The 27,390-nt window shown below is 43.5% G+C and overlaps 1 protein-coding gene across 1 annotated transcript in view; it reads right to left on the bottom strand.

Moving 5' to 3' along the window:
• Window positions 1–27,390, bottom strand: part of LOC309544253 (PDZ and LIM domain protein 5-like) — a 318,724-nt gene that overhangs the window by 20,712 nt on the left and 270,622 nt on the right. The window contains exons 8-9 of the mRNA XM_082243155.1: window positions 21,573–21,744; window positions 1,940–2,120 (exon numbers count right to left, since the gene is read on the bottom strand). Coding sequence (XP_082099281.1) covers window positions 1,940–2,120; window positions 21,573–21,744 — 353 coding nt within the window. The remainder of the gene's footprint in view (window positions 1–1,939; window positions 2,121–21,572; window positions 21,745–27,390) is intronic.

The following is a 27,390-nucleotide window of genomic DNA, read 5'->3' as shown; positions in this document are numbered from 1 at the left end:
AACAGTAATGCCAGCCACTGACTTCAGTCATGGTCCCTTTACAGTGCCCACTCATACAGTGACTACCAATAGTCAGCTCCCAAACCAAGCTTCCTGGTTCTTATTCACCAAATCACTCTCAAAAGGGGGATCTGTGGCACCTGTTATAGGATAGAGGGGGGACCCAGGATCATGAGGGTCCGATCATCCCAGGGAGGGGCCCGCGTCCACCCACAAACCCGTCAGGGGGAGAGGGGGAACATCTTACTCACCATACCGGAACAGGCGGGCGCCAACTCCTGACAGAACCCCTCTCCACCGAGGTGGGGGGCTGTTGACCAATACGGACGCCGCGACTCAGTTTCCAACTGGTCGTCGGCGTCCCGGCGAGACGTTTAACTCGCAGGGTCAGTCCCCGTCCAGTGGGACTATGTCGCGGCCGACCCAGCGCGGAGCTAGGGCCTGCACGCGCTCGTAGGCTGACTGGGGTGACCACTGGATCTCAACATCCAGCCCGTTGCCCAGCTCCAGCATCATTGCTTGAAGATCTCACAGGAACAACTGGAGAAAAAAAGCTGCCTAAAAAATTTTTTTCTAAAAAAAATCTTGCCAGGACCAAAGATCCCAGCAAGGAACTTGGGTCCTTACTCCTGGCTAGACAGAAAAAACTAACATCCTGTAGCAGAAAGAGAGAGGATATACCCTCTGGGACTACCCCTAAGGTGTGGCTAGAACGTTTTCCTTCTGCCTAGTGTCCTACTCCTGTAGAGGGCAGTATAACCCAATTTGATATTAATCAAGAGGACTGCGTCTGTCAATGAGCGACAGAGAAACAACTATTTATTTGTAAATTATTGCATGATAACTCAGAACCTTGCCTTATTATCATGCCATTAATCTAAGAGAAAATTCAATTTCAAAGCTGCTCTTTATTTTTATGGTCACCATAATGTTAGCTACTGTATAGACAGGCTAGATATTTAACTAAAAAAATGTGTTGTGATAGATTTGCTTGTCTTCAATTGCATTTCTATGCTGAAAAGACCTAAGATGTTCTACCAGACATGCCCAACAGTGGAAACACACAGCCTATTTTTCCCTTTTCAACATGAATAACCAGTGTGTACTCACACAGATCTTTTTCAATGGGTTTGAAATTTCGGTGTGTGATGGTTAAGTAGTGGCTATTGATTTCTTACATCCCCCCGCCCGCCCAACTCCTCTTCAAACAAGTGATAATCAAGGTGGGAGCAAAGATCCATCCATGAACACTGGATGTTTGGTTGTAGTTAGAAATGTGTTTCAATGACAACGATATGTAGTAATACATCAATTGCAATGTACTTATGCACAAGTGCATTCTGTTTTGGAAATCCACATGTCGAAGGTCCTTTGGCTGTAGCAGTGTTCAAAGAATTGCTGCAACCTTCATTTAGTCACAAACCACTTTTAATGTTCAACTGTGCTTTAAACTATAAGAAACTCAGAAAACTATCCTACAGCAGTAACAGGAGCTGAAAAGGATAAATAAACTGGGACCAGCATGCAGCCAGAGAGCCAATGAGGAGAATGTGGGGCAGGGTCAAGTCATGTTTCGGGGTGTGAATGAACATAGAGCAGCGACGTGGGAGCGAGCCTGCTCGGGTGTCCCCATAGCAAGCTGCTTGCTATGGGGTACTCGGCAGGAGGGAGGGATGAGGAGTGCTGGCGGGTAACCCCAGACAAGGGGGATCTAGGCTGCTCTGTGCTAAACCATTAAACAGAGCAAGTAAGTTTGACACGTTTGTTTTTTTAATGAGAAAAACAAAGCTTAATTATCACTTTAAATAGACAGAGCATCTCTGTTTTAAACAAAATGAAAGTCATATTAAAGAAATTGGGAACAACTTTTATATATTTTGTTTTGAGGACACGTTGATACTAATTTCACTGAACAAATTTTCAAATTAAAATTACTTACACCAAGAATCTTCCTTTGGCAACGGGCACAATCTGGTGCAAAGAACTTCTCATAACAACTTTCACAATAGAGAGCACCTTTCTCCTGGACAAAGCCCATCTCCGCCATATTTTTCTTACAGTGAGCACAGTTGAATTCTTCTGGATGCCACGATTTCCCCAAAGCCAACAAAAATGGTCCCCTGGTAGAAAGAAAGTAGGTAGCAGATGAAATTGCTGCACACTGAGCCTGCAGGGTATGGAGAAAACTCAAGCAGAAAGTAATGAGGAGTAAAAATTGGCGGTGAGTCATGAAAACAAACTTAGAAAGGGATTTTCTAATATTTCAGAGGCACTGCATCTGCAAAATCATTCTTACAAACAATATTGTCTAAAAGGAACGTAATCTTTGATCATCTTGTAAATAATTACAGAAATAGTTGCATTTTGTGTTAAGCAGCCGCACTTACAAATCTTTTTTTCTTTTTATTGTATTTATTTGGAACGTGATCTTAAAGACCTAGCATCAGATATATTTTTCATGTTAAAGTTGACCTTATTGTAACTTTACAGGTCTGCATGAATACATTCTGACAATGTGCAGTGGCAGCATCAATTTTCAGAAAAGCTCAAACTTTTATCACTAAAAAGCAGTACTTAAGTTCTGCTTAATGACTTTGCCTAGGCCGAGATGATGTTATCACTCTGCGGCTGGCAAGGGGAAGCATTTCCTCAATCTCAACTCCAGTAATGATCAGCAACACTAACTTTTTAGAAAGTCACATAAGTTAAAAGAGGTTGCAGCAGGGGCTAATCTGTGTTTTTATTTTATTTTTTTACATGACCAAGATCTGCATAGCAATCAGATATACATGATTGTGTCATCTTTGAACCAGCATCTGACTCTGGATAGTGAATGTACAAAGATGGCCACATCAATCTGGAATGAAAGTTTTGTGAAAATTATCAGGGGAGTACTGTGATCTCCAAATTAGGAAATAAAAAAAAAAACCTGGCAACCTAGAAATTGCATAGTATGCATACACTTAGGGCTCTTTCACACGGTCCGCCTCCGTAGGCGGATCCGTGCTGCTCAGCGGGGATCGATCCGCCAATCCCCGCTGAGCCGGCGGATGACAGCTCCGTCTCCGCTTGCAGTGCGGAGAGGGAGGTGTCACAGCTCCCGCTGCTCTCTATGGGGGATCGGATGAGAGCGGACCGCCTGTCCGCTCTCATCCAATCCGATCCCTGAACGGATGGAAAAATAGGGTTTCCATCCGTCCAGATTTCACGGACAGGATCGGATACGGATGGCAGCAGGTGTCAGCGGAGGTGTCTCATAGAGCTGCATGGAGGATCCGATCAGATCCGCCAAAAAAACTGACAGGCGGATCTGATCGGATCGCTTGTGTGAAAGAGCCCTTACTGTGAAAAAATACAGTTTTGTCCGCCTTTGGTATTTAAAACCACTTTAAATACACACATAAGTACTGTGTAGGTTTAAAGCTAAAGTTTAGCTAAAACGATTTTCCTTACAGCCTTAATGACCCAATTTACCTGCAATGAAATATGTACCACATCATACAGGCTGCTGGATCCTGTAGAAATCTGTGCAGTGATGACAGGTCATCTTCCTGTCAGAGTAGGGGAGAGTCTAATGAAATATAAGATTTTCTCCCTAATTCACAGATTGTGTTAGGGCTCTTTCACACGGGCGGTCCGATCAGATCCGCCTGTCAGTTTTTTAGGCGGATCTGATCGGATCCTCCATGCAGCTCTATGGGGCAGCGGGTGTCAGCGGAGACACCTCCGCTGACACCCGCTGCCATCCGCATCCGATCCTGTGCTGAAATCAGTAATCGGAGCGGATCTGATGAGAGCGGACAAGCGGTCCGCTCTCCTCCGATCCCCCATAGAGGGCAGCGGGTGCTGAGACACCTCCCTCTCCGCTCTGCAAGCAGAGACGGAGCTGTCATGAAAGAGCCCTTACACGCAGTGTAATCCATGCACAGGCTTCCCTCAATGGATGAGGGGGGAGGAGAGGGCAGGTGCTTCCTCTATTTAGTTCAGCCCAGAGACCCGAAACCATTAACTTCCTCAGTGGTAGAAGTTTAGCAACAAAAGAGGACCTACCATCATTGCACAGAAGGATTCTACAGAATCCAGCAGCCTACATAATGTAGGACATACTTCATTACATGTAAGTTAGATTACTATAGCTGTAGGAAAAACATTTTTTAAGCTAATCTTCAGCTTTAACAGGAACACCTCTGGGGATAACTCAGATTCTATAAATATAACACAAAGTACCATTCAATTACCACCTGTAATAATTGCAAAAATAGCTGAACGCAGCATACTAGGGATCGACCGACTATTGGTGGGGCTGATTACCGATTATCGGAGGCCGATATTCACTTTTTTTAAAGTATTGGTATCTGCCACAAACTTGCAGATATGACCGATATTGCTTCAAGCGGTTGTACCACAGCTACAGGCCTTCACTCCGGTACCGTTTTTTAGAGCCAACGGTCAGCTTTTTTGTAATGACAACCGATGCGGCTGAGCAGCAGCTCGATTGTCATTACAAGGAGTGGGAGGGGCGACCCCCTCCTTCCGCCTTCTGTGGCTCGCCTGGGTCTCCTATTCCACAGGGAGATCCGAGCGACCAGCCAGGACATAACATCTCTTCCGGGTACTGGAGCCTTAAATGCGCCAGATTTTTTTTTAAACATCTGATTTTCGACTTACCATAAAATCCATTTCTCTGATGTTCCTTGATGGACACAGCTCCTGATCCTCTTAACCATTGAGTTACACTGCCCCCTACAGGGGTAAGACACTAGGCAGAAAAATAATCTGGCTACGCCTATGGGCAGTCCCAGGGGGTATACTCCCTCTCTCTCTGCTATAGGTATTCAGTTTAGTTACAAGCAGTGTCAAAAGAATTACAACTCCACAGAGGGGTGGGTGCTGTGTCAATGAACATCAGGGAAATGGATTTTACGGCAAGTCAAAAATCCCATTTTCTCTTTCGTTCACTGACTGACACAGCTCATGATCTTCATAACTAAAGCAGTGTTAAATATGAGGAGTGGGAACAGCAAAATAATTCCCAAGGCTAAAAACAGTAGCCAACCAGGCAACAGGAGCTCAACCAAAACAACTGGAGCCCACCTGAAAAAAACAATACACACTCAGAGGATTAGGTCCTCTAGACAGGAGCCTGCAAAACCTTGTGGCCAAAAGAGGCATCCATAGATGGCAACACATCCACTTTATAAAACTTTGTGAAAGTGTGCACCGACAACCAGGTGGCCGCCTTACAAACCTGCGTTACTGACGCATGATGACGGAAGGCTCAGGAAGCACTAGGCGCCCGAGTAGAGTGCGCCTTGACAGAAAAAGGAGGAACCTTACCCCTGATAGAATAGGCCCGAATAACCGTCTGTTTGATCCATCTAGAAATGGTCGCAGACAACTCTTTCTGAGGCCCATCCGTGAGCCCAAATAGGGAGTCTGACTTTCTAAAAGACTCCGTAGCTGCCAAGTACACCCTAATTGCCCGGACCACATCCAAGGCATGCCAGGCAATTTCCTTTGGATGTTTAGGCCTGGGACACAGGGAAGGCAACACAATGTCTTCATTCAAATGAAAATCAGAGACAATGTAAGCAAGGAAATTTCCTGAAGATTTTCAAAGGGAGGCTTCTGGAGGACCGAAAGCACCAAATTGAGGTCCCAAGGCAGCAACAGAGACCGCACTGGAGGAACCAAATGTCGGACACCCTAAAGAAAGGTATGCACCAGGGAGTGTGTGGCCAAGGGTCATTAGAAGAAGACTGCCAAAGCCGACACCTGGCACTTGATGGTACTCAAGGCCAATTTCTGTTCAACCCCCAGTTGAAGGAAGGTCAAGATCCGAGCCACCGAGAAAGAGCGAGGATGAACTCAAAAACTCACACAATTCAGAATTCAGCCAAACTCTGTCAGAGTTCGTATGGTGATTTCCAGGTTGTCCACCAGAGCAGGAGACACCGCTCGCAGTAGGAGGTCATCCAAGTAGCCCAGTATCGCGATCCCCCTTTGGCGTAACAAAGCTAGCACCAGGGCTAACACTTTTGTGAAGACCCCAGGAGCAGAGGCGAGACCAAAGTTTAACGCCACAAATGAGAATGCTCCTCTCCCACAGCAAAGCGGAGGAAGAGCTAGTGGCCGGCACATATTGAAATGTGAAGTTAAGTATCCTTAATGTGGATAGAGGCAAGGGATGCCACCACCGTGCGAAAAAACTCCATTCTGAACTTCTGCAGCCGCACAAAGCAGTTCAACGCCTTGAGGTTCAGGATTGGACGCACCTTGCCTTTCTTCCTGGGAACTGTTAACAGGTTTGAGTAAAAACCCTAAAAATATTCCAGAGTCGAAACCGGGACAATCACCCCTTGAAGCAACAGGTCTTGTACCACCCCAAATACAGACTCTATAAGTGGTCCAGGGACAGGTGCAAATTGGAAGGAAAGAACTTGGAAGGACAAGAGCAAAACCCAAACTTGTAGCCAGGCCGAATTACTTTGTGGATCCACTTTTCTTGTACCAGGGAAATCCACGGGTCCGGGAACCAGCGAAGAGTCCCCCCACCCCCGATTTGGGTGAGAGCACACCTTCATGCTGAAGGAACCTTGTCTGCAGGTCTGGAAAATCCTGCTCTCAGCTTGCCAGACCAGGTTCAATTGGATCCTCCAGAGGAGGCCCTGAAAGGCTACGAGCCCTTGTCAGTCGAGGGATGAAAAAACGTCATATTAGCGGAGGGCCCACGTCTATGAGGAGGTTCCTTGCCCTTAGTAGCCTGTGGAAGAAAGGTACTCTTCCCCCCTGTGAGACCTTTAATGATGTCATCCAGGGTAGCTCCAAACAGACGATCTCCTTGAAAGGGAAGCTCAGTCAAGGCCTTTTTAGAAGTCTGGTCTGCAGACCAGCAGTTGAGCCAAAAGACACGCCAAAGGCCCACTGGCGAAACGAAGAGCTGAGCCACTAGGGGAGCTGCATCCAAGGAGGCATCACACATGGCATCCGCCAGCTCAGCAAAGGCAGGGGGAAGCTATTCTTTCTCCAGGTCACAGCGTAAAAGCTTAGCCCACACGGTCAGAGTTTGCAACACCAGGCCAATGGTGAATACCAGCCTCAGTGCCGAACCAGCCAGAGTGTGCATATTGCGACCACAGCCTCCGTCTTCCTGTCAGCCGGATTCTTAAAGGCTGAGGACTCTAACTGGAATCATGGTTGCCTTGTTCAATCTGGAACCTGGAGGGTCCACCACCGGTGGAACAGTTCACTTCTTAATAAGGGACTCCTCATAGGGGGTAACGCCTAAAAAAAATCGCTTTGGGACCCCAAGGGGACGCTTTGGTCGTCCCCACTCTTTAGCGACAATTTTGTTAAAATAGGCGTGGAAAGGAAACACCTTTGCAACTCTGGATGGCTTGAGAGTGCCAAAGGGAACCTGCGCCTTCGTCGCAGCTACGTTCTTCATCTTCAAGGTCTCACGCACAGATAAAATCAGTGCTTCCACCAGCTCCTTTTTCGTGCGCCAGTGCAGATGTGGAGGAATGATCCTCACTATCAGAGGATTCCAGGTGCATGGTTGAAGACCCAACAGGGTGACCCACGTCCCCGGCAGCCAAATCAGATTTAGGATCTGATGAAACAGGGGAAGGCGGGGGGCACTTTTTGCTAGCTCGTCGCTCGAAAGCCACCTCCACTCGAGACACAAAGGACTCCAGGTCCGCCGTCAGTGCAATCGATGGATGGTTGGGATCTGGAGGGCCTTGCAACCTCAGAGAAGGAATCAGGTGGGGAGATGTACACTAAAGACTCCATGAGTCACCAGGAGGACCCACTGCAAAGGGAAAACCTCTACTGCACTGGCAGCACCACCCAGTCGCCAGGCACCAAGCAATCCTCAGAGAGGGAGAGAACCCCACCAGACTCACCACCCAGCAGAAACAGGCATCTGCACAGCGGCGATCAGGAAGTGAAAAGATCCAGGAGTCAGCACCAGGGGATGAGGAGGGGCTCCCACTGCCGAAATCGTCATGGCTGCCGCTATTTTCAATGACAAACCACTGCAAAATGGCCACCGGACTAAACAAACCTAGCCACCATGCATAGAAACACAGGCTACAGCAAAATGGTGGCCCTGCTTGGCACCACAAGGCCCCCAGGGACCTAGGAGGGATCCCTAGACCTCAAGGACAGACCCAAGCAGGATGAAGACCACTGTGAGCTGCTCCAAAGTTATAATTTTGCAGTCTAATGAGGAAGGGGAGACTGAGGAAATGCTGCTTCAAGGCATGCAGCAAATAGATATCATGTCCACCTAGGCAAAATCACTTAACCACTTGCCGACCGCCGCACGACTATTTACTGCGGCAGTCAGCCCCCTACAGGCAAACCGACGTAGGGCTACGTCACTCATTCCCGCCGCTCTGGGGCGCCCCTGCCGCCGCTGATGGCTTGATTGGGTTCAGAACCGATCAGTCATCAGGTCCAGAACAATGATTTTTGGTCTGGACCTGTTGATCGGTCCTGCCCAATCAGATTCTATGCTGAGCCTGTGTAAGGTAAACAGGCTCAGAACAGACCTGCTCTCCCCTCCCATGATCCTTTTTGGATTCATCGAGAGGAGAGAGCACATCTAACTGAGTATTGCACCAAGCACACATACACACACTTAGATAGGCACATTTCACCCCCGATCGCCCCCCCAGTTAACCCCTGCACCCCCTGTCCCAACACACTGTATGCTGTATATAGCATTTTCCTATATACCTGTATAAGTGTGATTTGTGACCAGGTGTAGCGAGTTCCTTTTACACTTAAAATACCCGCCACCCCCCCCAATAAAGATTTAACCCCCTGATTACCCCCTGATCACCCCCAGTTAACCCCTTCCCCCTGTCACATCGCACACTAACAAACAAGTAATATAGTGTTTTACTGTATTTTCTATTAGTGTGATTGTGACTTGAGTTAGCACTAGTGACTTGGTTTCGGTCCCAAGGAGGTTTAGGGTCCCCGCCACCCACCCCCAATAAAGATTTAACCCCCTGATCCCCCCTGATCAACCCTACACCCCCTGTCACAACACACACTGTATACAGTATATAGCATTTTCCTATATACCCGTATAAGTGTGACTTGTGACCAGGTTTAGCTCTTGCGGTCGTTTCTTTTATCCTTAGGATACCCGCCACCCCCCGATAAAGATTTATTCCCCTGATCCCTCCTGATCCCCCCTGATCACCCCCACTTAACCCAAGGAGGTTTAGGGTCCCCGCCACCCACCCCTAATAAAGATTTAACCCCCTGATCACCTTTACACACCCTGTCACAACACACACTGTATACAGTATATATCATTTTCTATATACCCGTATAAGTGTGACTTGTGACCAGGTTTAGCGCTTGCCGCCGTTCCTTTTATACTTAGGATACCCGCCACCCCCTCCCAATAAAGATTTAACCCCCTGATCACATCCAGTTAACCCCTTCCCCCCTGTCACATTGCACACTAATACACACGTAATATAGTGTTTTATTGTATTTTCTATTAGTTTGATTGTGACTTGAGTTAGCGCTAGCGAGTTAGTTTCTGTCCCAAGGAGGTTTAGGGTCCCCGTCACCCCCCCAATAAAGATTTAACCCCCTGATCACCCCCAGTTAACCCCTTCATTGCCCTGTCACAGTGTCACTTTTATAGTGTACAGTTTTTTTTCTGATCATTAGGATTAGTGACACAGGTGACATTAGCTAGTGTTAGCGACAGTCGAAAACAGCGCAGATCCCCGGCGCATAGTTAGAAATAACCCCTTGATTACCACACACACACACACACACACACACACACACTTCCATTACTAGTATAGTGTTTGAACAGATCAATATCTGATCTGATCAGAACTATACTAGCATCCCCATAGTTTAGGGTTCCCAAAACGCGGTGTTTGCACGATCAGCACTGATTCCTGCCAGCACCTGCGTTTAACCCCAGCCCACCCCACCCAGGCAAGTGTAGTAATCAATAGATTACTATCACTTACAAAAAACACAACACACAAAACTGCTGTGTTAGCAGAGTCAGGCCTGATCCCTGCTAGCATTAGGAGTTTTTTTTTGGTAGCGGATGAAATAGTCCTTGACAACCAGGTGCTTTTATTACCTGTGAGTCACACTACTGTACCGGTAAATTTAGTTACCAAAATGTCCAAACGTTGGTACAGTAGTGCAGAGGCTTACAGTATACTGACCATGTCAAATGAAAGCGATGAGGAAGCCTCACTGTCAGAATCAGGGTCAGTATATGAACCTGATGACAGCGGCGGTTCCCTGACAGATAGCTCAGACGACAGATGGGTCCCTGTTAGACCCAGGAGTACCCGACCCCATTCTGGAGTTGTTGAGATGCAGGAATAGCAGGGTGCTTGTATGGAGCAGAGTGTCGGTACTAGTGCCGCTCATCCTTCTAGCGGCCTGGCAAGCGCCAGCGGCCCAGTACACCCTGGACCTAGTACAACCAGCACTGCAGTAACAGTTGGTGATGTGGTGAGTCCCATAAGTGCAGTTGAAGCTGGTGCGGTGGCTAGCACGAGTAGTGGCCCGCAGCCACCGTGTATTCGAAGACAGGCCCGTAGAGCCCATAGTGCCCTCCCTGATGCACTGGCATATTCCAATTGGCAACCCACTGATTCTACAGCGCCAGTACTTCCCCCATTCACTGCCCAACCTGGAATCCACGTGGAGACAGCTGGTTTTACGCCCCTGAACTTTGAGCTGTTCTTCACGGAAGATCTTTTCGGATCTATTGTGGATCAATCAAATTTATATGCACAACAATTAAAGTCTCACACATGGGGTATCCCTGTACTCAGAAGCAGCAGAATGTATTTTGGGGTGTCATCTCACATATACCCATGGCATGTGTGAGCAATATATCATTTAGTGACAACTTTGTGTAAAAAAAAAAAAAAATAATAATATATTTCCCGGAACTTGTGGCAAAATATAAAATATTCCATGGACTCACCATGCCTCTCAGCAAATATCTTGGGGTGTCTACTTTCCAAAATGGGGTCATTTGGGGGGTTTTGTGCTATCTAGGAATTTTAGGGCCTCCGAAACTGTGCAGAGGTGAAATGCACAATTTACGCCATTAGAAAACCTGAGAATGTTAATTGGTTTTCGGGGTCATGTACACAGCTAGGCTCCCAAAAAGTCTCACACATGTGGTATCCCTGTACTCAGGGGAAGCAGCAGAATGTATTTTGGGGTGTCATTCCATATATTATACCTATGTCATGTGTGAGAAATGTATCTTTTAGTGACAACTTTGTGTTAAAAAAAAAATAAAAAAATAAAAAAACATTGTAATTTTCCCCAAACTTGTGGCAAAATATGAAATATTCCATGGACTCACCATACCTCTTAGAAAATAGCTTGGGGTGTCTACTTTTCCAAAATGGGGTCATTTGGGGGGGGGGGGGGGTTTGTGGTATCTTGACATTTCAGGGCCTCCTAAACCGTTATAGGTAGTGAGAAAATGCAATGAAAAATGTACACCCTTTGAAATTCTGATGGTGGGGATTGGTTTTCGGGGTCCCGTACACAGCTAGGCTCCCAAAAAGTCTCACATATATGGTATCCCTGTACTCAGAAGCAGCAGAATATATTTTGGGGTGTAATTACACACATACCCATGGCATGTGTGAGCAATATATCATTTCAATGTCAACTTTGTAAAAAAAAAAATGTTTTTAATAGTCATTTTTCAAACACCTGTGACAAAAAAATGAAATATTCAATGAGCTCAACATGCCTCTCAGGACATTCCTTAGGATGTCTACTTTCCAAAAAGTGGTAATTTGGGGGGGGGGGGGGGGGGGTTGTACTGCCCTGCCATTTTAGCACTTCATGAAATGAGATAGGCAGTCAGAAATTAAAGCTGCGTAAATTTCAGTATTTACACCATAGTTTGTAGATGCTCTAACTTTGTGCAAACCAATAAAAATATGCTCATTGAGATTTTTTTTGTCAAAGACATGTAGCTAAATACATTTTGGCCAAAAAATATGACATAAATTGAGTATATTGGATATTTTTTAAAAGAAAGTTGAAAATATCATTTTTTCTCAAAATGTTCGCTCTTTTTTTATTAATATCGCAAAAAATAAAAAGCGCAGAGGAGATCAAATACCATCAAAAGAAAGCTCTGTTTGTGGGGAAAAAAAGGACGTACATTTCGTTTGGGTACAGCATTGCATGACTGCGCAATTGTCAATGCCAAGTTGAAAAAAGGGCTCTGGTCTTAGAGCAGGAAAATCCTCCGGGGCTGAAGTGGTTAAAGGCTGCTTCTGAAGAAAAAAAAAAAAGGTTGAATTTTATGAATAATGAAACTATTGCTGTAAAAATAAGATTTTTGTAAGATCTTACCGTAAAATCTATTTCTCTGATGTCCATCGACAGATGCAGCCTCATCTCCATGAGCTGAGTGGGTTATGCTGCCACCTGCTGGTTTAGTCTAGGCAGTACGTTAGTACAAAACTTTACATGTACATGCCCACGGGCTGTCCCTCCAGGCGTAACCCGCCACATCCCAGCACATCAGTTTAGTTGCAAGCAGAGAAGAAAAAAAAACCCATCCCCATCAGAGGGGCGGGGCTGCGTCTGTCGATGGACATCAGAGAAATAGATTTTACGGTAAGATCTTACAAAAATCTTATTTTCTCTATCGTCCATCGACAGACACAACAGCTCCATGAGCGGAGTAAGACATCCCAAAGCAGTAAAGGCATGATGGGTTGGAAAAACGCAACCAGATAGTAACGTCAACTCCAAGAGGCTAAACGTAGCCAACCGGGCAACATGGAGCTCAACCAAATAACAGGAGCTCACCCAGGTAAAAGATCCCTAAAAGAATAACAAAAAAACATTCTCTTATGAAACAGCAGCCTGCAAAACCTTGCAGCCAAAAGAGGCATCCGAAGAAGCCAAAAAATCCACCTTGTAAAATTTGGTAAAGGTGTGCACAGACGACCAAGTCGCTGCCTTACAAACTTGTACAACAGAGGCCTGATGGCGAAAAGCCCAAGAGGCACTCAGCGCTCTAGTAGAATGCGCCTTCACAGGGAAAAAAATGCTTATGAGCAGAAAGAGAGGGACCCCACTTAGTACGGGGCATATTACCCTTGGAGGATTGAGGAAGAAGAGTACTCTTCCCGCCAGTCAGGCCCTTGATCAACTCACCCAATGAGTCGTCAAACAAACGCTCTCCCAGAAAGAGGAGATCAGCTACGGCTTTCTTAGAAGCTTGGTCAGCCGACCAGCTCTTCAGTGAAACCATGTGCCTTAAAACAATGCCCACGGCCAAAACCCTGGCCACCAGGGGAGCCGCATCCATAGACGCATCACACAGGAACACCAGAGCTTGGATCACCTGGGTCCAACAGTTCGGGAGGAACAGTCTCGGGGTCCAAAGATTCCCGCAAACCCCTAATCCATTCCGTCATCGTCTGTGGGACTAACACAGACACAAAAACCGGTTTCAAAATGGAACCTGCCAGCACATGAAGATAGCGGGAAAGGGATTCCACTCGCCCGTCCACTGGATCTGTGAAGACTGGGGAATCCTTCACAGGTACAAGGGTAGATTTGTTTAATCTGGAAACAGGATGGTCCACCTTAGGCGGCACCGTCCAATGTTTGGAAACCTTTTTAGCAAGAGGACACCAGCGTTGAAAGCGTTTTGGCACCACTAACACGTGCTTAACGCGCCGCCATTGGTCAGTCACAATATTGTGAAGGGTTTCGGGACAAGGGAAACCCTGTCAGTCTTTAGAGACTTCTGAGAGCCAAAGGCCACCAACATCCCTGCCGTCGTGGGCTCATCAGCCAATTTTAAAGTATCCTGTACTGAAATAATCAGTGCTTTCACCAAAGCACGTTTCCGCGCTGCAGCCAAAGAGGACAGGTCCTCTTTACCATCTGACTGCGAGGACAGCAACCCCTCAGGTAGACCACATCAGTCTCTGATTTAGAGGACACCTCCATAGACAGAGAGGGCAGCGGTCGTTTTCGGCTATCAACCTTTTTCATGACTAAATCAACTTTAGTCGCCAGGCTTTCCAGGCCTGCTGAAATCGCGGCCAGCGACTGCGATCTGGACTGTCCGGGAGTCGCACAGAGTGGGTCTGAGGGTGATTGCACAGTTTGGGACTCCATATTGCAAGTAGCAAAAAACGAAGTAGTCGCTTTAAGAGCGCCGATCGCGGTACCCACCACCAATCGCAGCGGTCTGCAGGGAACCCCTTTAAACTGACAGCAGAATGTAAAGGAATATGCCCACAGGTACCCCCATGTACCATACCACCTCAGACACACTGTCTTCCTGATTCTTCCAGCAGCATAGAGAGAAAAACAGGAAGTGACCTCGGGTAGCAGCAGGAAAAAAAGGCACAGGAAGTGATGTTGCCTGAGAAAGGTCACACTGCTCAGCATAGCACAGGGGCTACACAAAAATGAATGTCCATACAAATCAATAGGAAGCTTTAGGGAAAATGGCTGCCCCATACAAGACTATGGGGAGAAATTCACATTGCAAACACTTAAGATGGTGGCGCCCACGGCGAACCATGCGGCCAGGAACCGACACATGAAGGCCTCAGGAACCACAAAAGGGACCAGCAAGCCCAAGGTACCATGTCACACCCCCCCCCCCCCCCCCCCACCAGGGCGGCAGGCACTCAAGACATGCAGCCACCATAGGAACAGGGCAAGGGGGGCACATTTACTTACCATACCATGGAACAGGAGGGCTCTGCTCGAGGCAGACTGCCTCCCACCCGAAGTGGGGGTGCTGCCAGCTGAGGGGTACTGCGACTCAGGGTGTTCCAGGTCTTCGCGTCCCAGCGAGGCATCCGCTCGCAGGCTCGCCCCCATCCAGAAAAGGGGCACTGTCGTGGCTAGGTCTAGGTTGCGACTATAACCTGCTCACGCTCATAGGCCAGACTGGGGGGACCATAAGGATTCTAGATTATCCAGTGCGAAGCCCCAGCCGGCATCGTTGCTTGTAGATCACCAGGAAAATCTTCCCTGAACACTAGCTAGTGAGTAAAGAGAAATAAAAATAAATATCCTGAAAAGAATAAGAAAAACCAATACCGGGTCCCAGCAGGAAACCTAGGTCCTACTCCTTCTCTAGGCTGTGGCCTGGAGGGACAGCCCCATAGGCGTGTACATGTTAAAAGTTTCGAACTAACGTACTGCCTAGACTACTCCTGCAGGTGGCAGCATAACCCACTCAGCTCATGGAGATGAGGCTGCGTCTGTCGATGGACGATAGAGAAATACATTTTGATTATTGGGAGAGAGAAGAAATGTTTCTACCTGAATGCTGCACACAGATGACATCTTAGCCTAAGAAAAAATTGCTTAAAGCCTGCTCTGGAATGATAAAAGGCAAAGCTTTTCTGAAACATTTTTCTTCTGCTGTATATTGAGAAATGTCAAAAATGTACTCATGCAAACAAATGCTTAACATAAACAATCTCCCTGCTGCAGCTTCTCACCTTCTGATTTTCTACAAAGTTACAGTGGTGAAAACCGATCACAATTACAGCGATGTCCAAACCGGAGCCGATTCTTCAATTGGCTTTGGATGCAGAAACTGGCATCTTAGGGAAACCGGCAGTAAAGCCTTCTTGCTTTATAGTCGGTTTCCTACTGCTCATGCACGAGCCGCGCCACGCCACGCATTGCGAATGGTCCTGCAGTCTTCTGGGACCTGTGTGTGTCCCACAAGGTTGTGGGGGAGGAGGAGGGGCTGAACATGCTCGTAGAGCACCATAGTGATCTGACCAGGAAGTGAAAGCAAAGTCCAACAAACATACATACACCGCTCAGGCCAAAAGGGGAAAATACAACATATACGTTGCAGGCACTCGCCCCGGCTCACCACAAAGATACCAGAGAGATACGGCCACACTCCACAGCTGAGATAAGATTATGAAGTTCCTTCAATCATCATCAGTCCAGACAGACAGGGGACAGGTTAACGTTTCACACGACACACTGCTTGTTCACAGCCAAAACCTGTCAAGACCGGGTACCTGAACCGCCCCCCCCCCCCCTCCTAAAAAAGTACCAAGAGCGGCAGTGGAGGAGGGGAGGACGCAGACAAGCGGAACTTCCCCTTTGGAGTGAAGTTCTGCTTTAAGTTCACTGTACTAATGAGTTGAAATGCTTGATGTAAATTAGAAATTGCATTCCAGTATGCACAGTGGCATTTTAAATCAATTATTTAGCACAAACATTGGGTGTCGTTTGTAGAGTGCTAGATTACAAATTGTTTAATAAGCAGCTGTCATTTGTCCAGAACAGGTAAAAAAATGACATGGAACATCTCACTGGTTATGAGCACCACACATACCATTCCTTCCAGTTAAATGTAATACTTTTCACTTGCTTTGGACTAAATGTATTTTAAAGCAAAATCATACAGATTACATATTAGAATTTGTACATTTTCATACATTTTATAAAAAACTTAATTTTGAATTTGCAATAAACACTGTTTTTTTTTTCAATAAAATGTAAATACGAATTCCAGATAGGATTCCTATAACTTGTTTAGCTTAAGAAATAGCTAGTGTTGGTGAAAATATTGCATTTTTTTCACATTGTATGCTGTGCTGCTGTTTATGAGAAAATAAAAGCTATTCTTACATAAAGTACTTTTTTGAAGTCCTTGGTGTGGGATATCTTTGCCGCAGTAAAATATGTAGAAATATTCAAAACTAATAAAGAAATCTTAGGTTGGATTTTATAGACTATTGTAAATCTCAATAACTAATTCTACTGGAAATCCCTGAGGCAGAGTGAGTAAAGCAAACACTGACCTAACTTGATATCCTCCATGCTCTGTGTAAGCACCTTTATCCACAGGTATACTCTCAGCTATGTAGAGGTGCAACAATAGCAGCCCTTATGTACAACAAAATGTTCTCTTCTCCAAGTGTCAGCACAGGCTAATTTAACGGACTCATTAACAAAAGACTGACACTAAAGAAGACAAGCTTCCCTGTTCCAGAAAGGATTGAGTTTCTATCTGTATTAAAAAGACCGGCAATGCTACCTACAAAATGGAACCTTGAGAGCGTGGAAATGCTATGGAAGGTATACCTGATGTAACTTGGGATACAAGGGAAAGAAACCCTTCAGCAACAAAATCCCTGCACAATGATGACTCTTTAATGATTACAATTCTGACATTCTCTGGTCCACATACAAAGTTCAACTGCAGGTGAATAAGGGATTATGTGGAATGCATAATTAATTAGAGTCATCATGCTTTATGTCACCCACCCTTACATATGTAAGGGTAGCATATATATATTACATAATAACCCACAATGGACTCCTAATACAATGAACTTGGGACACTATAAACACACTGAGACCATTTGGATAAAAAAAGATAGATTAGATCTATCTATCTATCTATATGCCCCATTGCTGTCCACCTAAACAGCTAGTGATATGCAAGATGTTGTTATGCAAGATGTCGGACATACGTTTGCAGTTGAAGGAAATTCACCAGTGTATACTGTATATACATATATTGATCTGTTATTTATTACAGCTAAAGCACATCTATTGTAGAGATGTAAACTCATATATTCATTACCATATTGGATTTTATATTTACTTGAATTCTGACACATTTATTATGCCCTGTGAAAAGGCTTGCTGTGTCACACATTTCACAGAGCTTGCCTTTACAGAGGTGCTGGGAGGAGTTTCAGGTCAGGAAGTCAGTAGAGGAATCACAGCTTGCAGGCAGCAAGGTACCATGGGAAATATAGTCCTTATAAATTGAAGGTAAACAGCAAAGGAGAAGCTGAAAATAATACATGGAATCCAGGAAGTTATGGAAAGAGATGGCAAGTAAGATTTTATTGGACAGGGGTGTCAAACTCAATTTTATGGCAGGCCACATCAGCATTATGGTTGCCCTCAAAGGACTGGTTGTATTTGCAAGACTATAAAAATCTATCTATCCATCTATCTATTTTTTTCCCTGAGAATAGGCACAGGAACTCAACCACAATCCTCCGCTAAAATACACTGAACAGTGGGCGTGGCCAAACAGTTGGAGGATCTTAAAGGGGCAACAAATAGGAGGAGTGCAATATGTGCAGAGTTCAGGGGTGCACTATGCACATTGTGCAGAGTTCAGGGGTGCGCTAGGCACAGAGCGCAGAGTTTAGTGGTGACCTATGCACAAAGTGCAGAGTTCAGGGGTGCACTATGCACAGATGGCAGAATTTAGAGGTGCCAATGCACAAAGTACAGAGTTCAGGGGTGCAGTTTTGGGAGTTCTGGAGTATACTACATAAACAAACAAAAGGCGCCTGTTCCCCTGTGAAGTAAACCAATAAAGCGGTCCTCCTTATAATAAAATACTATTAAACCCCCCCCCCCCCCAAAAGAAGAATCAGCGCTAATTCAATTTTAACACAGAACCTTAGAATCAACTACAGAAAGTCCATAAATAAAACATGGCATCTTCCACACCATAGAATGTGACCCTATTTTTGAGGAGTGATCTTCCAACAAAGCACCAAATACCACCACCAATGTGAGAAATGCCCACTTACCATTGCTCCAGTGACCGCTAACAGAAAAAAGGTCAGCAAGCGCTTTGGGATATTTGATGGTCCATACGAAACAATCACAGTATTACCATCAGATCTTCCAATATCATCCTAAATCAGTTACTCTCTTTCCAAAGGATTTCACCAACATAAACCGCAGAAAATATTATAATGTAGAAATTTTATTGCACCAGAATTAAAGATTACAAAAAATAATGTTTTGCACATACATATAACTGTGCCCTGCCTTGGCACAAATGTATACAGCCTTTTGTTTAAAAGCCGCTGCTTCTCCCTCCCGGGATAAGCATGTGTTCCACCACCAGGAAGTCCGGGCCGGACATGACAACGCCCATAAGGCACCTATGGGCATCGTCAATTCTGGCATACCTCTGACATGTGATGGTGAGACCATGATTGTTTTGGATGGCTCATCAAATATCTCAAAGTGCTTGCTGACCTTTATTCAGTTAGAGTCACTGGAGTGACGGTGAGTTGGCATTTTTCACATTGGTGGTGGTATTTGGTGCTTTATTGGAAGATCACTCCCCAAAAATGAGATTGCATTCTTTGGTGTGGGATATACCACATTTTTTTTATGGACTTTATATGTGATTTTAAGGTTATGTGTTGAAACTGTATTAGCGCAGATTTCTTTTTTTGGCTTAATACTACAAAGTGCAGGGTTTTGGGGTATGCTATGCACAGTGTGCAGGGTTCAGCTCTCTTTGACTGGCTGACCACATCTCGCTTCTATCCATCTTAAGCTCTGACCTCTGCACAACTCTCCCCCATCCCGGCACACATCTCTCTCCACAGCCCTCATCTTCCACCCCCCAAAAAGCTTCCTCTCGTTTCACCTACCCAACCCTGTTCTAGTACCTCCAGGAAGAGTAGGTAATTCGGCCTCTCTCTCCCACTTGCAGGGAGATCATTGGTTGGCATCTGTGCACCCAGGCACAGGTGGGGATCACAGTACAAGCTTACCATGTGGTGCCCCATCCCACACGGCACCTGCATCTCACTTGTCCCTGCCGTGAATGCAGGGCAGACAGGGATCTGTGAGGCACTGAGTGGAAAGCTGTCCTTGTAACAGTGGTAAATGGGGAGCAGGGAGCGGGGGGGCAAGAACCGGAGGTAGCATTCTGGCTGAAGAAAAGCCCTTGGTGCGCAGGCCACATGAAATGGCCTTGCGGGCCAGATTTGGCCCTTGGACCTTGTGTTTGACACGTGTATTTGATTAGCACAAAATACTCATTGTTTGTATTTATATTACAATGCTGATGTAATAAAATTAAACTTTATTCTTTGATCATATATTTCTAGGAACGTTTAGATTTTCAAGTGCAGTCAGATGAATTAAAACTTCAAACAAGCTCAATAGCTCTGGTGAGGCAGCTCCCACACAGCAAGGCTTCCCTTGATGGGCACCCAACAGTAGATTCAACCATAAAAATATAAAAAGGAGTGCCAGATCAAAATTGGATAAAATTAAAACATAAAAAGCCAACACATTTTCGGAGCAACACTACTTCCCTTTCATCAGGGCTCAGAAAAACTAGTGACTTCAAAGAACCATAATACAACCAGTATTGAATCCTCCCTCATGGAGAAACAAACAGCAGTTACTGTGCAGGTTCTTTTATGAACAATCTCATTACAACATTCACTAAAAGAGGAATTTCATAAATCCCGTTTTATAATACGAGAAGCCTAAACCACTGATTAGATTTTGAGACACAGTGACCCATAAAGTCTTCCCTTGCAATTAAAACCTTTGCTGCTTAAAACGTTTGATAAACTGTACCACAAGTAGAAGTTTTATTTGGCTTATATTCATTTACTATGGCTGAAAGCATTCATTGCTCAACATCTAATATTTGGTAGATTCGGTTTCATTACTAATGATACTACTCATGGGTTTCATTTTGCAGCCAGGAAATTATGGACTGACTTGAAAGATGCTTGCCTTACTAAATGCTATGGGGAACTTGTTAAATATTTAACAAATTTAAAGGAAAAAAATCAATAATTAATAGGGCTAACATAGCAAGGTATGTTATCTTCGGAATCATGTCTGGCTTTGTATTCTGTTAGGTAAGGCATCCCTGTCCTGGATGAATTTTGGCTTCAAAACAGGTGTTGTAGTCTGTCACTTGATAAGTGCCTGCTTTAATTCAAGGTATTCCTGCCAGCAAGGGCATGAACTGAAATTACATTAAACCACCAGCTGTGGTCTTTAAAATGTCATCAGAGGAAAAGGAAACGCATGCTTTATCTAATGCAAGCAAACGAAAATATTAAACTTAATTTTTAACAAAGGATAGCAAAATGTAGGACAAATAATAATGTGGACGATGCACCAAAAAAAACAGCAGAGATTCACTGCTGTTACCTAAACATTAAACTCTCCAGTGTGGTGTGGTAATGCTTGTTAATGCACTTTATGTTATATATAAGGACACCGGCGCTATGTGCACTTATATCTATTTTTACAAACAAATCCATGAAATTTCTCAATATAATACCCACTTGAGGGCCGCCCTATAGGAGATATACAGGGCAGCTCTCCTGTGCAGGATCACGTATATATATGGGATTCTGCACTTCCGCCCGCACCACTGGGCCACAGCAGCCGATCTGTGGGTGCTGGGCAATAGATGTCTGCTGGTATCTGACGATCATTGGGCAGACAAAACAGAATGGAGCTCTGCCTATGTAATCTATTACTTCCCTTAGTAAAAGCAGCACATACAGTACACTGGCTAAGCACAGTTACCCTTTGATCATGCCTTGACATTGTGCAAAATTTTAAAGAGTGCATTGACTGAAAACATGTTGGGAAACACTGACCTAAATGATTGTTCAAACTCAAGTACTAGTTATCTAGAGCACTGGTAAATACATTTGATACCTTTGTATCAAAACACTTAAATCTAGATTGCCTACCTAATGACTAGATTGCAGATGGCACACATTGGGGTCCGTGTCCCAGCAGGAATATGCTCTGCCCTCTGAAACAATGTGTCCTGATCATCCATAGGAGGTGGTGCAAACAGTTTATTATCTGATGCAGGTGTTCTCGTAGAAGGCGGATTTGTGATTCGTCCAGTAGAAGGTGCTGAAAAAAATAGTTAGACAGTTAAGGTGCTGTAATACACTTAAGAATAAATATTGCATAGCTCTAACTGTAATCAGTCATGTTATAATTACACAGCATGGAGGATTTACAGAAAGCTGTGGTTAGAAGGTAAATAAATAAATCCAGAAAATGTGTGCAATAAATACAAAGTGCAATAGTGCCAAATATTACAAATGTGAACAAATCAAAAATATAGATTAAAAGTATTATTCACAATAATGAAAATAAGGTGCAAATTGTGCACATATAATAAGGATAATAAATCGTGCACACCAAAATGAGTGAATATAAATGCAACTGAAAATATTATACAGTAGCCATTATTGTGAATATTACTTTTAATCTATATTTTTTATTTGTTCACATTTGTAATATTTGGCACTATTGCACTTTGTATTTATTGCACACATTTTCTGGATTTATTTTCCTCATTTGTTTTGCGCGGCACTTTTTTGTTTTATTCTGCTTTACACTTGTGAGAGAGTGCTGTGCCCGCCGCATTACTTAAAATTATACTACCCATTTTTGCTCGCAGGATTAACACTGGGTAGAAGGTCACCACTCTCTCCTTACAAATTTAAGTCAAAACTGAATAAGGGTTATTAGAACCTTTGTGAAATTTTTACTGCGTTTGTTTTCCCTGAACAAAGACAGGACTGAAAAGAAAAAAGACCCAGCAGGGATACAGACAGCATTTATCTAATTTTTATAGTAAGAAAAGGATATATTAGAGGCTCTGCCAGGTTTTCTGTTTGTCATGGGAAAATTTCTTTCTCGCCTCCTGTCCAAGTTACCATGGCAACCAGGAAAGTAAGTGAGGGAAAATATTCTAAATGGGATCCAAATATAAACCTGACAGAGGTTTAAACCCTTCCCAGCTATCTAAACTTGAATAAAATCATGCCCATTTCTTTCAGAAAATTATACAACTTCCTAAAAAAAATTAATGACCAAAAGAAAACCTGTATAATCCTTTAATCCTTAACCACTTTACGACTGCTCACTATGCTGCTACTGCGGCACAGTGGCAGCCCTGGGTCCAGCGACGTAGACCTATGTCACTGGACTCCTAGGCTCGCTCCCGCTGTGTTCAGACACTGCGGGAGTCGGGCCGGAGGAGGAAAGGCGGCGATCACCGTCTCTCTTCCCCAATCATCGGGGAAAGTGTGAGAAAATCTTCTCTGTGACAGAAAGGAAGAGATCACAGGATTCAGGATAGCTGAACCTGCGATCTCTGTCTCTGTTACAGAACCCCCTCCCCCCACACATGTCAGTAAGCACCTTGATCACCAACAGTGTTAGCCCCTTCCCTGCCCAGTGTCATTATTACAGTAACAGTACATATTTTTAGCACGGATTACTGTAGTAATGTCACTGGTCCCCCCAAAAGTGTAAAAAATGTCAGTTAGGGGTTCGATCTGTCCGACGCAATGTCACAGACCCGCAAAAAAAAAAAAAAAAAAGATTGCTGCCATTACTAGTAAAAAAAAAAAAGAAAAAATTACAAATCTTTTCCATAGTTAGTAAACGTGATAGCTTTTGCGGAAACCAATCAAAATATGCTTATTGTGATTTTTTTTACCAAAAATATGTAGCAGAAAACAACTTGGACTAAAATGTTAAAAAATTTTGATTTTTAAAATTTTTTTGGGGAATGTTATATATGAGAATGTGAAAAAATATATATTTTTTTTGTTTTCAAAATTGTTGCTCTTTTTTTCAAAAATTAAAAAATTCCCACAGGTGATCAAATACCACCAAAAGAAAGCTCTATTTGTGGGGAAAAAAGGACGAAAATGTCATTTGGGTACAGCGTCGCACGACCGCGCAATTGTCCGTTAAAATAACGCAGTGCCGAATCGCAAAATATAGCCTGGTCAGAAAGGGGGTAAAATCTTCCGGTCTTAAAGTGGATAAAAATACGCTCATTGAGAATTTTTTTGTCAAAGACATGTAGTTAAATACATTTTGGCCTAAATATATGACAAAAATTTAATATATTGGATATTTTTTAATAGCCAAAGTAGAAAATGTAAATTTTTCGCAAAATTTTCGCTCTTTAATTAATATCACAAAAAAAAAAAAAAAAAAAGCGCAGAGGTAATACCACCAAAAGAATGCTCTGTTTGTGGGAAAAAAGGACGTAAATTTTGTTTGGGTACAGCATTGCATAACCGCGCAATTGTCAGTTAAAGTCACGCAGTGCCAAGTTGAAAAAAGTGGCCTGGTCATTGAGCAGCAAAATCTTCCGGTCTTAAAGTGGTAAAACACATCTTTCTTATTTCTCCTGAAAACACCATGATGTTATGCATGTTCTCAGATGGTATGCCTTTGTTATTCTCACTGTACTGACAATGGCCTTTCCTGTAGGTACCTACTTTTTGATAAGTAAAAGTGAAAATAGTCCATGAACTATAGATATACAGGTATGTGGTCTGCCCAACACTGTGACTGAAGAGTTAAAACCTTTATCCACCTCGTGAGACAATCCATACTTGATGCTCACCAGATGATACCAGGCCACTGGGACCTATATCGCCTTTCCAGATCACTGGATATCAAATCTTTAGGGATAACGTTCTCTCCCCTTTCCAATCACCAAGATATAAAAATCGTCTTCCCAGATCACTAGATAACAGATCTCACGGATTTCTCTCTCCTCTCCAACAACCAAAATACATGAAGGCAAATAACATGGACAAATAATCGTGCAACTTTGTCTTATTGAATGGGTTAATAAAACAATCTAAATATTATGCATACAAAAAGAAGTGCCCAGACCGCCACAGGTAAGGACCGCCAAAGTTTACAATTGCATCCACCTCCGTCAAGCAGCTGACTCTCTCACCCTTTGCCTCAGTATTCCAAGGTCGTGGTCGGGGTGCGTTCCACCGTGACCTCGGAGAGCTGAGGCCAAGGGTGAGAGAGTCAGCTGCTTGACGGAAGGGGATGCAATTGTAAACTTTGGCGGTTCTTACCTGTGCCAGTCTGGGCACTTCTTTTTGTAAGCATAATATTTAGATTGTTTTATTGGATAATTCAATAAAATGGAGTTGCACGATTATTTGTCCATGTTCTTTGCCTTCATGTATGTCAGTTGTTGGAGAGGAGAGAGAAATCTATGAGATCTGTTATCTAGTGATCTGGGAAGGCGATTTTTATATCTTGGTGGTTGGAAAGGGGAGAGAATGCTATCCCTAAAGATTTGATGTCCAGTGATCTGGAAAGGAGATATAGGTCCTAGTGGCCTGGGACCATCTGGTGAGCATTCAAGTGTGGATTGACTCACAAGGTGGATAAAGGTTTTAACTCTTCAGTCACAGTATTGGGCGTACCACATACTTGTATATCTATAATTCATGGACTATTTTCATCCATTTTAAATGTATCTATATGTGAAATTGTTTAATTCTATACCTTTGTAGTCACCATTTTTATTTATTTATGCACTCAAGCACTTTTATTATGCACAGTGTTTTGTACATTGGTATTTATTAATTATATTGTGATATGATCATTTATGAAATAAATGCACGTTGACACTTTATAGCTACACCTATAGGTAGTGTCGCATAGATCATATACACTTTTATTGATAGACAGTCCATAGGAGATTGACACATATCACTTTTCCTGTTGGAAGATTTGTAGTTTTACGAATGTACATTTTAGCAAACAGCACCATACTTTTAATATATTTTTTTTTCACGATTTATATGTTATTCACATTTAAAGGGGCAGCAGTTTTATTAAAGATTATTTATTAAGGATGTTTTGGAGTTGAGCACTAGGCGCCTTCACCTAGTTTACTTATTTTAATTTTTGTTGTAGCGCAAGTGCTGGAGAGTACTGAACTGGCCAGCAATGAGTATAGATCTAAATCCCATAGAGCAGTGGTTTTCAACTGCGGGCCTCGGGACCCACTAACAAGCCAGGTTTGCAAGATAACTGAAATACATCACAGGTGACTATTTTGCTGCTCAGTGATTGTAGTATTCTAGTCTGTATCTCCCCAATGTGATACTTAAAATCTGACCTGTTAGTAGGTCCTGAGGGCCGGAGTTGAGAACCACTGCCATAGAGCACCTGTGTAGACAAAACAGTTGGGAAAACAAACCCTTCCAATCCGGGAGACCTAGAGCAGTTGGCGAAAGAAGAGTGGTTCAAAATTCCAATAGAGAGGTGTAAGAAACTCATTGATGGTTACAGGAAGCGGTTGATTTCAGTTGTTTCCAAGTGTGCTACTAAATATTAATTTCAGGGTGACTATCATTTTGTACAGTCTCACTTTTTCAGTTTCACTTTTTTTGTGTCATACCAATACAAACAAAAGAAACAAACATGAGAATGACTAAACATTTGAAATTGCAACAAGTGGTGCATCATCTAACAGAATTGCCAGAGGTGCCAATATTTTTGGCCATGACTGTACTGCAAATGTTTGAAATTTAATTTTGTCTGGAGGAAAGATGATGACAGTAGGCAGAAAAGCTGGATAAATAGAACCTGTGGGGCATCTAATAAACCAAACCGAGGTCCGGATATGACTATTTTAGTACAGGATAAACCATGTACAAACCCCGAAACAAAAAAATTATATTACTGCAGGTTTCCAGTCTTTATATGTAGTGATTGAATTAGTCTCCCTTTTCAGGCTTTATTTTCACCTGGTTAAATTGCCAACAACACAATTCCTGTCCTAGGGTGACAATACCCACTGACTGCACTGTTATCTATGAAGATGAAGACTGTCACCCTATCCAAACAGCTAAATATACAAATCAAAATGCATTCATACATCAAATTGCCTCAGATATTCTCAATCGCTGGAATATCACGCATACACATTTCCTACCAAAAAAAAAAAAAAAGTTTTTAATATGTCAGGTTGAGGACCAGTGGGATGATAAAGTATATTGCTCATAGTTACTGATACTTTAAGGATGTCGAAGCACCTTTAAGGATGTCGAAGCACCCAACGTTATGAGAGAAATGATCCATATGCTCAGTTTAGTTTGGCTCTCTATACACTTACTGTAAGGGAGATATTCCAAGCATGTATTAATCTCCTGCCTAGTTTCCTTCTTAGCTTGCACCTGCTCTGAGTAGAATTTAATGTTTATTTTCATAGTGCATTGGTACATACAATTTTTGTTATGGTCTCAAACAAGTGCTTTTGTTATGCGTCATATTTTAGAAATGCCTGCATAACTCAAGCAAACATAAACTAAAGACACAAAGGAGTTTATTTACTAAAGCTGGAGTGAGCAAAATCAGGCTCACTTCTGCATAGAAACCAATCCGCTTCGAACTTCAGCTTGTTCAATTAAGCTTTGGCAATAAAACCTGTAAACTGATTGGTTTCTATGCAGAAGTAAGCCTGATTTTGCCCTCTCCAGCTTTAGCAATGGTTCACATGAGTTCCAAAACTTAGTGGAAGCGAAATCCCAAAAATCAATGGTTTGGAAAACACATTGCTAAAAGAATTGTTAGATAAATCACCTCAAAATACAAAAAAAAAAAAAAAGCTCACTCAGGCTTGATATTAGCCAACTGTAATCATAAAAGTAAAATAGCGAGGATCAGCCCTAGGGTCTACTTATAGCTTTCTTGTTTTCTACAATG

This window comes from Pelophylax lessonae (genome assembly GCF_965119305.1).
Source record: "Pelophylax lessonae genome assembly, chromosome: 1".
Lineage (NCBI taxonomy): Eukaryota > Metazoa > Chordata > Amphibia > Anura > Ranidae > Pelophylax > Pelophylax lessonae.
The sequence above is the reverse complement of the archived record's forward strand: the minus strand, read 5'-3'. Positions and strand labels throughout refer to the sequence as shown.